This window comes from Olea europaea, chromosome 10, assembly GCF_002742605.1.
Source record: "Olea europaea var. sylvestris chromosome 10, O_europaea_v1, whole genome shotgun sequence".
NCBI classification, from domain to species: domain Eukaryota; kingdom Viridiplantae; phylum Streptophyta; class Magnoliopsida; order Lamiales; family Oleaceae; genus Olea; species Olea europaea.
In genome coordinates, this window is record NC_036246.1 from 21842791 (window position 1) to 21858077 (window position 15287).

Genomic DNA, 15287 nt, shown 5'->3' on the forward strand with positions numbered 1-15287 from the left:
GTTGTATGCCAACCAAAAGAAGTGTCTATTCGGGCAAATGGAGTTGGAATATCCGGGGCATATTATATTAGAAAAGCGGTATCGATCGACGAATCCAAGGTGGCGGCCATGAGAGATTGGCCTAGACCAAAATCTATTAGAGAGCTGAGAGGATTCTTGGGACTCACTGGGTATTGCCTTCGATTTGTGAAGTCATATGGAAGCATAGCATGACCGTTTACAAAATAATTGAAGAATGACAGCTTTGGGTGGAATGAGAAGGCAGAGGTAGCCTTTCTGAAATTGAAAACTGCCATGATAACTGTACCGATGTTGGGACTGCCTAACTTCACACGACCATTTATTGTGGAAACCGATGCCTCCGGATATAGGATAGGGCAATCCTTATGCAAGACCGTCGACCGATTGCATATTTCAGTCAAGTGCTTCCCCAGAGGGCTCAGAGCAAATCAATTTATGAACGAGAACTTATTGCCATTGTCATGGCAATTCAAAAGTGGAAGCACTACCTGTTGGGACGCAGATTCATCGTTCGAACTGACCAACGTAGCCTTAAATTCTTATTGGAACAACGTGAAGTGAATTAAGAATATCAAAAATGGCTTACCAAGCTCTTGGGGTTCGATTTTGATATTGAATATAAAGCGGGAATGGAGAACAAGGCTGTGGATGCACTATCAAAGGTGGATGCAACTGCAACTATCATGGCCACGAGTGTATCCCACACCATGGAATTGGACATAGTCAAAAAAGCTATGAGTGATGACGAGGAATTAGGCACTTTGGTTACCTCCTTGCAGAATGGGCAAGCTGCTGCTCCTAGTTATTCTTTAGTACGAGGCCACTTACTGTACCATGATCGGCTGGTGCTGCCAAGGAAATCACCGCTTGTGCAGTCGGCCTTACACGAAGGGCATGGAGGTTTATTAAAAACTTATAAAAGGGTGGCAGAAACTTTCTTTTGGAAAGGAATGAGGAAGGACATTCAGGCTTATGTAGTTGCCTATGCGATCTATCAACAACATAAGTACTCTACACTCGCACCTGCTGGGTTGCTCCAGCCGTTGCCAATTCCAGACCAAGTTTGGGAAGATATTTCCATGGATTTTGTGGAAGGGCTTCCAAAATCGGAGGGGTTCAATTCCATCTTTTAGTGGTGGACCAATTGAGTAAATATGCACACTTCATTAGGTTGAAACATCCTTTTTCGGCCGCCTCAGTCGCTGCACTCTTTACCAAGGAAATAGTGAAATTACATGGGCTACCTTGTACCATAATCTCTGATCGGGATAAGGTGTTTTTGAGTAAATTTTGGAGTGAACTTTTCAGATTGCAAGGAACCTCATTGAAACACAGTTCGGCCTATCATCCCGAGACTGACGGGCAAATTGAGGTTGTGAACAGGGGAATGGAGACACACCTGAGATGCTTTACATCAGTCAGGCCGAAGCAGTGGTACCAATACTTACATTGGACTGAATATTCCTATAATGCTTCCTATCATGTGGCAGCAAAGCTTACTCCTTTTCGCATCTTGTATGGGCGCGATCCTCCCCCTTTGCTTCGCTTCAAGAAAGGGGTTACAGCTATCTCTTCCCTAGAACAGCAAATGCTGGAACGAGATAAGGTGCTGGAGGAATTAAAAGTTCACTTATATAAAGCACGGCAACAGATGAAGTTGGCAGCAGATAAGCACAGACAGGAGGTTGAATATGCAGTGGGTGATTGGGTGTATTTGAAGATGAGGCCCTACAGGGGCAAGTCGTTAGTAACTCATGCTGATGAAAAGCTAGCCTCGAGGTTTTATGGGCCCTTAGAGGTGTTGGAAAAGGTGGGAAAGTTAGCCTACCGTCTAGCGTTGCCCGAAAACACTCGAATCCATCCAGTTTTTCATGTTTCACAGTTGAAGAAAGTGATGGGAGATGCACTGATTGTAATACCACTGCCCCTACAACTTGGAAAAGACTGGGAACTGCTTGTAGAACCAAAATATGTTCTAAGTTTCAGACACCCAAAGCAGGGAACAACAGGGGAAATGGAAGTCCTAATACAGTGGAAAGGACTCTCGCCTATGGAAGCCACATGGGAGCCATTTGATTTGATCAACCAGCAATTTCCTTCTCTGCACCTTGTGGACAAGGTGACTGCTTTGGGGGCGGGGGGTAGTTGATAAGCCCAAGCCCAAGCCCAAGCCCCAAATTGGGGGGGGGGGTAGTTGATAAGCCCAAGCCCCCAATTAAATTCACATACACAAGATGTAAGGGGACCAGGCAACATGGGGAGATAACTATATGACAGCATGGCACGACAGTAGCTTCTAGAATAAAGCTGCATCTCTCTTTGTAGTTAGGGTGGTTAGCTATTCTGTTTGAGTTGGTTAGAAGAAGGGTATATGTAAGGGTGTGGGGAAGAGTAGACGGGCACCAATTGATTAAGCGAGAAAAGGAGAGTACACCTGAGAGTTGAGCATTGTACCCGTTGTTTGTTATTTCTGATTGAATGTATTCAGTGCATTTTTTTTTTTTTTTTCAGATGGATGTTGGCCTTGTTCGCCCATAGACCCAGCCCCACCCAATAAAGAGGGGACATGTGTCCCCCCATGCCTCATGGGCCTAAAAGCTTGTCTAAATAAAATCTGCATGACAAGGGGACAACAGAAGTCTGCATGGCATGTTGAACAGATCTTTTACTTTTTATGCTGGAACTTTTTGGTTATGGACTTATATTGAAGGCTGCGGATAAGTTTCTGATTTGTGGTATCTGGTAGACCGTAGACAGTGCTTCGATCTGCTTAGTAAGGAAAGGTTGGCCTGGTTATTAATTCTGGTAACTTTATACAGGAGACGATGAAATAATGGGGACTAATAAGCATGCCTATATGCATATATATCTTAAATGGTGAAATGATGCTGCTTATTTTACTACATGGACTCTGTGAACCACAGTTATTTAGAATCCAAGTTTCCGCATCTGACAATGCATCCAAAGTCAAGGAAACAGGCCTTAGCTGTTTACCTCATTATGGCGCTGGAAACTTATTACCATCATAATACACATCAACACTCGGCATCCTCTATATTTCAAAACACACGTGTCAACTGACTACTCTTAGTGAGAACAATTTTATGCATGTCATGTTGGTTAAATAAAATACTTCCTACCACTTCCTTCAAGAACCGTGCTAGACTACTGAGCAATATTTTGCATTTCAAGGGCATTGGGGAAGAAAATTTAACTTGAAAACACTCAAACTCTATATTAGTAATGTTATACTGTGAAGAATTACCTACTGGAGCAGATGTGAAAGTTTTTTCAATATGTAAAATTTTGTAGGTAATAAAAAATAGAACTTAAGCGTTTTGTGCTTCATTATTTGTTATCTGTTGCACGTAGCAATTGATGCAGCAGTACGCTTGAAAACTGTAGAAATGATTTGTGAAGCACTAGAAACGTACTAGCATTTGCTGCCTGTCTCGTTGCCTCATAGAAAGGAGGAAAGGCTTAGGGATTTTAGATCAGGAAGGACCGAGAAAATTAAGGTATCCTTACCAGATTTAGGTTTGCAGTCCCATTAAATATATGTTTTCATTTGAAATGATGTCCAAGATATGTACTTTGCATACAGTTATATGTGCTTAATTCACACACTATTCATGCATTATGGTGCTCTGAAATTGTCTATATATTAATTTGAAAGAGAAATAGCAATATGACCAATAACACTGCGATAGTTTAGCAGGAAAAGTGTGGGAAATGATATTTGGATCCAACAAGAAATGATGACAGTTTGGAGGCAGTTTCATTTTTACTTTCTTTGGTCTCCCTAAAAGGATACTCTTGAAGAATGTACCGTAGAAGCATTTGCATATTGCATGCCATTAAAACAATGTAGCATATTCTTAACTCCAGTCCCAGATGTATCCAGTTTAAATTTTTGTGTAGAAAATCGGTTAATATATCTGAATAATAGTCTGGAAGTGTATAACATTAAGCACCACATACATGACCAACACAAATTTTGTGTTATTCAGCTTTCTCTGACCATGTTTCAGCTGTTTTTTTAGGCTGCTTGCTAAGATAAATACAAATCAACCCTCAAAACTGAATTTTTTTTGTCTATTAATTAAGATCACTTATGATGTGATGATCAAAGTTTTCCAATTACATAGTTATATGCTAATGATGTTATTTGACTCTTAAAATTTATATCTGCTCAATGTAGAGCAAAGATGGTTATTCCTCCACCGGTGAAGCCCGAAAGATTGACAAAATTTCTCAAACCTTATGTTCTGAAGATGCACTTCACAAATAAGTACGTGAGTGCTCAAGTAATCCACACACCCACTGCAACGGTGGCTTCTGCTGCAAGCACTCAAGAGAGAGCCCTGAGGTTGAGCATGGAAAAAACAAAAGAAAATACCCGTGATGTTGCAGCTGCTGCAAAAATTGGCAAGATACTTGGGGAGCGACTAATGCTTCAGAACATACCTGCGGTTTCAGTTGCATTGAAGAAAGAACAAAAGTATCATGGTAAGGTGAAGGCAGTGATCGATTCTTTGAGGGAGGCAGGTGTCAAATTTTTATGAAAACTTCCAGTTTGCATTTCTAGCTGCTTCTAGAATGTCGATGTCTTAGCTTTGCAGTTTGTTCAAAGGAACAATATCGATTGTAATGATTGTCTTTTCTAGGGAAATAAGCTGTACTTGGTAAATGGAATACGAGGATTCTTCTCCAGTTTGGAAGTGTTATTCGGAAATACTAAATATATTTGAGGCTTAGTTTCTCTGCAACTTTATCGAAGAGTTGTAATTTTGATGCATGTTTGATACATTGAATTGGATCGAGATAGCTGGATAACTAAAAATTGCAAGTTTTCAATTTCTCAGACTTTTTGAGTTGTAATATAGTGTATATACTGAAAATTTTCACAGTTTGTGACTCTTCAAAAAGTTCCATTACAAAATTGTACAGAGAGAGAGATCCATGTTTGATAACCATCAATTGAAAGTTCATTTTTTTACATACTCATTTTCAATCACTCATTCACACAATAAAATATTCAGCATATAAAATATTGTTTTGACCAAATAATAACCATCTAACGTGGGCATAATTGTTGAAGTTTATGTCATCATGTAATGCTTCTCGTATTTGATTGCAAAAGCATTCTTACTTTACAATAATTTCAAAAGATTTTATATTTTTAAGGAGAATATTCTATCATTTGGAGAGTATCTATAGATTTAGAAGTAGTCAAACAAGTTCTTTATATTTAACACTTAATTTCACTACTCTCAAAATGTATATATTATTTTTCTCTATATTTTATTTTAACTAGTTTTTCTTTAGACTATTTTATTATTTTTATACATTAAAAGTTGAAACACTTTGAATACATTTAATTATAAAGAGTGAGTGAGGCTCTCCAAACTCGTTCTCTAAATTTAAATGCTAATTTAAATAGTCTCTTTGAGCATAATTTTAAAGATTTATTCTTTAAAATAGAGAACATCTCATATTTAAAGAGTTTTTTTTAGAAATACTCATGTTAAATAAAGTAATTTTTTTTACTGACTTATAAGTGAAAAAATAACGGGTAATTAGCACAAAACATCCCTATCTTTCGATGTTTTTGTGAAAAAGTCCCTGGCTCTTGTTTTTTGGCGGATTACACCATCACTTTTACCTTTTTTGCACAAAATGTCCTTTTGTCAACTCCCCATTAAAATGTTCCGCTAAATCAAAAGGTAATTAGCACAAAAGGTCCTTCCCTTTCAATATTATTGAGCAAAACGTCCTTACCTTTCATTTTTTGGCATAATTAGTACAAAAGGTCCCTACCTTTCAATTTTTAGCATTTTCATCCCTACCTTTCACTTTTCATTGCGAAAAAGGTCCTTCTCATCCATTTTTTCAATAAAATAACGATTTTACCCTCCTATTCAAATAAATAAAAAGAAAAAATGAATAACCAACTGCAATCATAGTCCTTAAATTTTTAAAAAATTACAAAGAAATCATAAATTCCCAACCACCACCACTTTCACAACCTATAAAGCTACCAACTATAAATCAACATAATACCACATTTTTGCCACCATTCCCACCAGACTCTGCACCGTAAATGTGGTTGTTTTGGACAGATTGGTGACCAATACTATAGAGGAGGATATTGGGAAGAGTGAGGTGAGGTTGGTGGTGGTGGAGTCCGATAGGTGTTGTGGCCGAAAGGTAGTGCTATATGCCTATATGGATCTATAGGTGGTGGCTTGGTGGGGTTATGAAAGTGGCGGTAGTGGAAAGTTTAGAATTTATCTGTAGTGTTTTGAAAGATTTAAGACTATGATTACAATTAATTATTTATTTTTCGTTTCTTTTATTTTTGTTTTATTTGAATAGGAAGGTAAAATCGTCATTTTATTGAAAAAATGGATGAAAATGACTTTTTCTGCAATGAAAGGTGAAAGGTAGGGGTGAAAATGCTAAAAAATGAAAGGTAGGGACGTTTTGCACAATAATATTGAAAGGTATGGACCTTTTGTGCTAATTACCTTTTGATTTAACGGAAAGTTGACAGAAGGACGTTTTGCGCAAAAAAAGGTAAAGGTGAGGGTGTAATCAGTCAAAAAACAAAAGGTATGGACGTTTTCCACAAAAATATCAAAAGGTAAGGACGTTTTGTACTAATTACACAAAAATAACTGTATAACTTGTTTGAAAACAAAAATATACTTGGTAAGTCTGATTTACTTAAGCTTACAAAACATAAAATATGTACTTTTTTTTCTATAAACTATAGAGGACTAGCCTGTTTTCGGAGAGCCAGAGAGAAGTTCGATCCTATTGAAAATCTTACAGGTCTAAGTGTATAATTTGTTAAAAGTTTTTCTAAGAAATAAATAAAACTAGTTGTTTAATGAGATTTGTAGATAAAAATTATGTTCAATCAACTAATAATTTTTAAAAAGTTTCATGCCTGTAATTAGGGGCTGACTAGACGACTTAGGTTAGGAGGTCACTCTTTAAAAAAAAAAAATTATATATATATATAAACAACTTTTTTTTCTCAAAATTTAGAGGGTCACTTGACCCTGTAAACCCCCCCGGCCCGCCTCTGGTAACCATCCTTGATAATTTTGATATATCTAAAATCAGTGATAGTCAAATATAAAAGTAAATATAAAAAATATTAGAATGAAGAATTAAAAAGGGTAAAAGAGTGGGAAAAAAATTACATTTAACAGGATTATGAACCCTAAATTAAACCACATTTGGCTAATCTTAAAAAATTATCTATAAATTTTCCAAACAAGGTTTTTATATACTAGTGTACTCCCATGCGCTCAACGTAATATTATTGAACGGTTGTTATAGTACTTTGAATTAGAGTGTACATATTTTTTCATTTTTTTATGTAACAATATGATTTAGTTGAGCATTATGTACAGAAGAGTCAATCCGTAAGATCTATAGGGCAATTAGTGATAGCATTTTTTATTTTTTCAATTTTTTGGTCTTTTTAGGTAAAGGTCACAGGTCGAAACTACCCCCTCTGATTCTCCCTTAATCAAGCTACCCTCTCCTTCTTCAAGCTGAAAAGAGCTAAATAAGCTCGTCTTATATATATATATATGTAAGAACCTAAGAAAATTATTGTATCGTAATACTTACAACTTACAAGTCGTTCTTATTATCTAATAAATCATGTAGTTCTTGTAGAGTAGCTTTTTAGAGGGCATAAAATGTGTATTTTTGACAGTTAGGAACTTGATGACATAAAATGATTATCACTTGTTTAATTTTACTGCCAATGGAATTGATATTTAAACTAAATTAATTATTAACCTGATCACAAATTTTGTTTAAGATTGTATGTATTTCAAAGTAATAATTATCATTTTCATCAAACATAATTACTTGTGAATTTTTATTTTTTATTAATATTTTTTATTTTTTATTTTTTTTGGGGTGGGGGGGGATGGTTGTTTCTCTCTCTACATCAAGTCCTGCAAAACCCAAATCCAAGAAGAATTCAGCGCTAGATACGAAAAAGGTACCATCATGTAATAATACTGATGATGGAGATTGATGACGCCCTTTGAAATATCTGGTTTTGTAGTTGTCTTTGGAACACACGCTAAAGCGCCGTCTTGTTCATCCTTTTGTGATTTAATTAAATTCATTTTCTTGCTCTAAATTATTCGGTAATTTTCAATTCAGAAGTCTAGGAGAACCCAAATTGTTAAAAATTATGGTGAGGAGTTTGTTGGCACGAAGATACAGGTTTGGTGGCTAATGGACAAAATGTAAGTAATTAATGTTGACGGCATGCTTTCCATTGTAATTTATATTCCTGCTTATATTTTCCTTAACCAAATAATGGTTTCATTCTCTGTTTCTTGAGCATTGTATTAAATTGGGTTGCCCCATGTCATGGGAGTGAATTATCTTACCACGCCCCCAAAACAAACATCCCAAGCTTCCGAACCAGGGGAAAAAAGTAATGTGACGTTTATGGACCAACTAGGTAGTAGTATGGAACTCTGTAGAAAAGTTCCATTCTGAGCCTCTTTTTTTATGTTGAACTCTGTAGTGTGTCAGACCCCCCCACCACCCCCGCACCCCAAAAAAAAAAAAATGAAAAAGAAAAAGGACATTGATTTTCTGGGTTGTAGGATGGTTGTTTGCCTTTGCAGAACTTACCCGTCAATGAAAACTCTCTATGCCGGTGGCGCGCATTACTATGCGAATAGCGTAACTTGACAAGACAAAGACGACGAATCTAATTTTATGGCCTATGTCATGGACTGAGCTGAATAAACTGTCGGTCGTACACTCTCCGGTAAATTTTCCACAAATACACAAGCTTTTTTTTTTTTTTTTTCCACTAAAATTTCAGCAATCAATATCATTTTTCAGTTAAAATTTTCTTAAATTGATCTAGAATCACCATATCATTTTTAATCATTAACATAAGTTGTTGCCACGCTCCTGAAATTTTCTGTTCTTTTTCTTTTTCTTCAGCTTCAATTTTTCCAGTTACAATAATTTTATTTTTAATGCTTCATATGAATTTGATCAGCTTTTGCCATGGACAATTCTCATTCAACTCCAGGATGTTTTTATGGTCAAGTGCTGTGTTGGCCTCGCAATGATAGACTGCCTAGCATGAACGTATAGGGCCACGTAGAGTGCTTATCGGATAGTCTTTGCCTTGTTGGCCATTGTCGATAATTATTGATTCCATCTAACATAACTACTTAATTTGATCAGCACGCAATTTATCGCATTCCCTGTTATTATATACGTTAAATCAAAACTGAAAGTTGATTATAAGAAAATTATCGGTCTTAATTCTACTCTTGATTTTGGTGGCAGTGATTTATTGTTTCGATTTTAAGTATATGATTAGTGCCCGCCAGTGTTATCGAAACTAATCCGGGTTCATTCATTTGGCTGGTACTCAGGTGAGAATTCACAACATTCCGAAGAATTGTATGATTTTGGCCTCTATGTTCTAAAATTTTTAACTAGTATGGGGGACACAAACACCCAATTTGGTGTTAAGGGAATTTGAAGGTGCTGAAAAGTTGCAAATTCCTTTCATGACCAGGAAGGATAGCATGAACAAAAAGGAGAAAGTCAACTTTTGGGCTTGATCAAACATTTTAAGATTTGATTAGCAAAGGACTTTGATTGGAATTCTTAAAGGAACTTGAATTTGAGAGTCGAGATTTTATTTTTATTTTTTTTCTTTTTGAAATTTCTTAGTCACTTAATAATTTTAGCTCAGCAAAGCTCGTGTATCTCTTACTACAATGTGTTGGAAAGCCTATAGGTTTGATGAATTGACATGAAACATACTTCAGTGTTTTAGCAATATCTTGATAAATTTCACTTAAGGAATGGGAAGAGGGCAGCCAAATCAGCTATTCCAGAATATTCCAAAATGGGTGAAAGAGATAGGGGAAGTGTCTATAAAATGTGATGTAGGGAAATGGGAGAGGGGACATTGTTTGAGTGAAGTCAGTTAGGATAGGAGAGAATTCCAGGCTTCTCGAATTGCCTGGAGCTGTTATCCCTGTTATTCAGTTCAGTAAACTTGTTAACATTTTCTCAATTACAAATCTGCATTCCAGTACCAATCAATCTGGTCTTGAGCTTCTACTTCTCTGTCTTTGGCAGATCCTTTATCATCCATTAAAGTGTTACAGATTAGAAGAAGCAGGGGACCCTATCATATCTTCTCTTTTGACCTCCGGTACTTAGTAAATGTCTGACATGATTAGGGTAGATTATATCTAACTTGTTAATGCCTCTATGTTGCTGTTACCTTTTTTTGATTAAGCACTGATAGTGATAGCAGGGTTGACTGGCACCCTTCAGTGTAAAATTATCTTCAACATATGGAAAAGGTTAACTATTGTTTTCTAATATTTACATGCATTTTCATGGGCAGACTGATTATTAAATTATTTGGCAGTGGCAAGACCATGTGCAGGTAAATTCTGTACACTGGAAGTTTAATTACTGTTTATATTGATAAAGTGAGTGTTACTTGTATAAACCTTGAATTACTGCTGTATAAAACTGCAATGACAGCATATCAAACTTACATTCAATATATGTATGTGTTTTGTGTATGTATGAATGTACATGCATACTTGATTTTCTTTGTTAGCAAAATTTATCTTTGTACAAGTTCTTATACTCATTACATAGACTTCTATTTTCTAAAGGAAAAAGAATTGCCTGAATGGCAAACTGATTGTAGAAGTAATTTGGCACTCATGTTGATATGAACAATCCTTATTTATGTAGCGTGGTTCCCTTGTGCTGCTGCCAGCCGGTTGCATCCTACATCTTTGAGCCAATCAACAACTTCTTGAATAGTCGGCCTCTTCATAGGGTTCTGGTTGACACACATGCAGGCCACATCAAGCACTTGCAGCATCTCTTCTTCAAAGCCTCTGCCTCTCAGGAGTGGATCAAAGATCTCTTCTTGTTTTCCTTCATTCCTCATTTGCTGAACCCATGCAACTAATTCTCTTGCCATCTTTGTCTTGAATAGTTCCACTGGCCTCTTTCCAGTCAATAGTTCAAGCATAACAACTCCAAAACTGTAGACATCCCCTCTCAATGTGGCTATCCATGATTGACTGTATTCTGGGGGAATGTAACCAAGGGTACCAACTAATTCGGTGGTTACGTGAGTATGATAAGGAAGAATCAGCCTTGCCAACCCAAAATCTGCCACATGTGCTTCAAAGTTATCATCCAGAAGTATGTTACTAGATTTTAGGTCACGATGCACAATATGTGGTTCGCAAATCTGGTGCATATAAGCCACTCCATGACTTGTCCCTTGAGCAATCTTCAGTCGCATTGGCCAACTGAGTTGGGATGCTCCATCAGGTTTCTCATGCAACCAGTAATCCAGGCTCCCATTCTCCATGTAGGAATATATTAGCAATCTATAGCCATCATGAACACAGTAACCCTGTAGAGTAACCAGATTCTCGTGTTGGGCAGTGGATAAAGCTTCAACCTCGGCTTTGAATTCCCTTTCCATCAGGCCCATATCTCCTGAAAGTTTCTTAACTGCCAGCCTGGTACCATCTACTAAAGTTGCTTTATATACCAAGCCGAAGCCTCCACACCCAATTATGTTCGACTGGTTGAAACTGTCTGTGGCTTTCAAGATTTCAGAGATTGTTAGCTCCATTGGTTTATTTGTATTGTTAGGAAACAGTATGACAAGGCTGGTATCATTAGCAACTTCATTAAATACTCCAGAAGAATTGAAGGATACCATATCCATATCAGTTTTCTCGGGGTGACTTTTTGGCCGGATCCTCCTCTTTGAAAATACCCAACATATCAGCATGGCAAAAGTGAAAATGCCAGAAAAAATCACGAGGGTGATTACAATGATATTTCTCTTTGTTCCTTTCCTTTGTGGTGACTGATGGGTAGTTTCCGATTGACCAGTGCAAGAGCGCGGCAAACTTTTACCACACAAACGTGAATTTCCTTCAAAGCTTGAATTGGGAAATGTGTCAAACTGAACTCCTACAGGTATGGGACCTTCAAGATTGTTGTATGCAACATTGAAAGAAGACAGAAAGTGAAGATTTTTGAGCGATGCAGGAATTTGACCAGAAAGATGGTTGCTAGAGAGGTCCAGTTTTTCCAAATCAGTAAGATTAGATATTGTGTCCGGAATGCTGCCAGAGAAATTGTTATCACTGAGGTCCAGGGAAACAATAAACTTCAATTGGCCAATCTCAATTGGGATGGTACCACTGATACTGTTACTTCTGAGGTATATTGCTGGTGGCAGGTTAGAGAGCTGGTTGTATTGCAGATAGGACGCATTATAGGGCAGAACAAAGACAGGCAATTCTAAATAACTTTGTTCTACTTGATCTGAAGTTTTTTGTGTTGCTAGTCTTCTCAGTTTTATGAGTTCCATAGTGAAGTATCCCGACAGAAGGTTTTGGGACAAATCCAAGTAGTAAAGGTTTGGCAGATCCCCAAACCAACCTGGGACAAAGCCCGTCATGTTGTTAAGTGATAGGTCTAGAACCCCCAGCTTATCTAGTCTAGACAGCCACCTTGGAATTTGACCAGTGAATCCACAGCCACCCAAACCGAGGACTTTAAGATTTTGGAACTCGCCATCCCTTATCAAGTTTTCATCTCCTGGCAGTGGTTCATTGTAAAAGTTTTTCGACAGCATTAAAATGCTAAGGTTCTTGCAGCCTGTTAGGATGCGCATTGCACTGGTGATATTGTTTAGGCTATTATTAGAAAGGGATAAAAAGGATAGAGATTGTAAAGCCATTATGCTAGGCAAAACCTCTCCATTTAAACTATTAGTGGCCAAGCGAATTGCAGCCAAATTCTTGCATAAAAAAAGGCTCGCTGGCAATCTACCAGTGAAGAAATTATTCCCCAGGTCAATTGATCTAAGCTGAATGAATTTTGAGAAATCAAAAGCAGAAAGTTCACCTTCAAGGAGATTGACCCTTAAACTCAGCGTTTTAAGTCTCGTACAGTTCGTAAGAGATTGAGGCAGAGTGCCCTTTAGTTTATTATTGTGAAGCAACAACTTTTCCAAATTGGAGAGCATCCCAATATCTTGAGGAATCTTTCCTGTCAATTCATTACCAAAGAGAGCAAGGGTTCTGAGGTCAATGAGGTTAGTAATGCTCCCATCTATCACTCCAGAGAGCTTATTGGCAGGCAAGTAAAGTTCTTGCAGCACTGAAACTGTGTAAATATCACTAGGAATTGCTCCCGAAAGATTATTGAAACCTGCTCGTAGTCTCAACAGATTGGAACACTGGCCAAAACCTTGTGAAATCGAGCCTGAAAAGTCATTATTGGAGAAATCAAGATGCTCGATTGAGGGCGAAAATCTGCAGACAGATGAAGGGATTGAACCAGAGAAGCTGTTGTTGCTGACATTAAATCTTTGCAAATTTAATGCTGGCTGGAAAAATGAAGATTGGGTTATCCCATAAAAGCGGTTGCTGGATAAATCCACTGTTGTGGCAGTACTCATCAGCTTATCAGAATCTGATAACTGCCCGGTGAGACGATTATGGCTCAAATCAATGATCACAAGGCGGTTCAAGGCCGTAAAAAATCCATCCGGGATAGGTCCAGAGAGCCAATTCCGTGACAGATTGAGTTGAGATAGATGGCTGAGGTTTACAATAGAGGGAGATATGGTTCCAGCAAGCCCTTTCGACGGTAGCAATAGACTGTTCACCCTGTCAATCTCATCACACCCAACTCCTTCCCAGCTGCAGCAATCAACCGACAGAGACCAATTCAAAGGAGATGGAGTATTAATACTCTGGTTGAATGATGATAAAGATTCTCGATCAAGTTGATTACATGAGCCATGACAGGTATATGCAGAGCAAGAAAGAGTCACCACTACTACAATTAACACCACATCCAAGAAACAAAAATCGAACAAGGATGAGGACGAGGAAGAAGAACAATGGAATGGAGACGAGAGCATGGCCGAAATAAGATGATTATATGTAGGATTTGATTCCTTGAAGATGGGTCTATTGCTTCTGGTGATTATTAGGAAAACAACAGAAAATGAAGACAGGTGATGGTACCAAAGATACTCCAATCAATCATGTGGGTTCGTCCAGTTCTTTTCATCCCAAAAACAAAAATCGAACAAGGATGAGGACGAGGAAGAAGAACAATGGAATGGAGACGAGAGCATGGCCGAAATAAGATGATTATTAGGAAAACAACAGAAAATGAAGACAGGTGATGGTACCAAAGATACTCCAATCAATCATGTGGGTTCGTCCAGTTCTTTTCATCCAAGTTTGCTCAGGCTTTAGTCTTCTACCCGCCAAGGGAAGAAGGGGCAGAGGGTAGAGAGGAAGATAAAGTGGGTGATGTTAAAATGGAGCAATATTAAAAGTTGAGTCTAAATTATCAAAAAAAAAGAAGCGTGCTATTGGGACGGCTGGCTGGTGGACTTTCTTTATGTTGTCCTTGTGCCCCCGTTTGATCCCATTAAATTTTATTTTATTTTTTTATCTTAATTTCAATAACACAATTTTTCATAAAATAATTTTACACATAAATCGAAAATTTTTCCTTCCTTTTTAATCACTCATTTTTTTAAAAATACTATTCAATCCATTTTTATTCAAACAAAAATGGGGGCCAAACTGGGACATAATTAGTTTTTATATGAAACGGTAATTTTATAAATGATTTAAAAATTGGGATCAAGGTTCGAGTCACAAGAGTGTGATGTCAAGGGATTTATCGTTGGAACTTTTAGAGCGTCTCTAATTGTGGTGTAAAATTAGTATTTTCAAAATTACTTTTACATTTTCATTTACATGCTAATGGACCCAAATTCAAATTCTGTTTAAATGAAAAGATTTAAATCCATTTTTTTACGTCCTCTGTTAGGAAAAAAATGACAATTTATACCTTTATTTACATTTCGTGTCGAAAAATACAATTTATCTCATTTGCATCTCTCCATTTGAGAGATTTTCAATCACTTAGGAAATCTAAATATCTATTTTACATTAGATATTGGTTGGATCACAAAACAATAATGGTCAAATATTGATTTTTAGATAAAATAGTTAAAGTTTGAAATTACAGATATTTTATCATATAATAGAGAAGAGAAAGCGTGTATTTTAGGTGGTTGGTTGCGGGGGAAATTCCACAGGCTCCCATTGCAACTTCCTTGTTGAATATATATTTTTCCCTTTATAAAA

At 37.2% G+C, this 15287-nt stretch overlaps 2 protein-coding genes and 1 long non-coding RNA gene across 5 annotated transcripts in view; 2 read left to right on the forward strand and 1 right to left on the reverse strand.

The window, feature by feature from the left end:
• The window catches only part of LOC111401487 (50S ribosomal protein L18-like), an 8270-nt gene extending 3451 nt beyond the window's left edge, over nucleotides 1–4819 (forward strand). The window contains exons 2-3 of one of the 2 annotated variants that reach the window (XM_023029228.1): nucleotides 2533–2804; nucleotides 4223–4819. In XM_023029228.1, the coding sequence (XP_022884996.1) occupies nucleotides 4230–4586 (357 nt within the window). In that variant the 5' untranslated portion in view covers nucleotides 2533–2804; nucleotides 4223–4229 and the 3' untranslated portion in view covers nucleotides 4587–4819. The remainder of the gene's footprint in view (nucleotides 1–2532; nucleotides 2805–4222) is intronic. The other variant, XM_023029227.1, reaches the window with a different exon arrangement.
• Nucleotides 4820–8656: 3837 nt separating this feature from the next.
• On the forward strand, nucleotides 8657–10522 carry LOC111401490. Its single transcript, XR_002704020.1, has 3 exons — nucleotides 8657–8842; nucleotides 9083–10268; nucleotides 10460–10522. It is a non-coding gene; the product is annotated as an uncharacterized LOC111401490 (long non-coding RNA).
• A 36-nt stretch (nucleotides 10523–10558) lies between these two features.
• Nucleotides 10559–14509, reverse strand: LOC111401488 (tyrosine-sulfated glycopeptide receptor 1-like). Of its 2 annotated transcripts, none has more exons than XM_023029229.1 (2): nucleotides 14204–14509; nucleotides 10559–13984 (listed from the first exon to the last, which is right to left on the reverse strand). In XM_023029229.1, the coding sequence occupies exons 1-2, from the start codon at nucleotides 14255–14257 to the stop codon at nucleotides 10814–10816; spliced, it is 3225 nt and encodes a 1074-aa protein (XP_022884997.1). In that variant the 5' UTR covers nucleotides 14258–14509; the 3' UTR covers nucleotides 10559–10813. The 2 variants fall into 2 exon arrangements, with proteins under 2 accessions (XP_022884997.1, XP_022884998.1); XM_023029230.1 differs by lacking the exon at nucleotides 14204–14509 and adding an exon at nucleotides 14108–14188 and having other exon boundaries at nucleotides 10559–14058.
• Between the last annotated feature and the right edge of the window lie 778 nt (nucleotides 14510–15287).

Coding starts and splice junctions, on each gene's coding strand:
- LOC111401488 (XM_023029229.1), bottom strand. CDS start 14,257: ATGCTCTCGTCTCCATTCCATTGTTCTTCTTCCTCGTCCTCATCCTTG. Junction 13,985..14,203: donor CGTCCTCATCCTTGTTCGAT/TTTTGTTTTTGG, acceptor TCCTTGTTCGAT/TTTTGTTTCTTGGATGTGGT.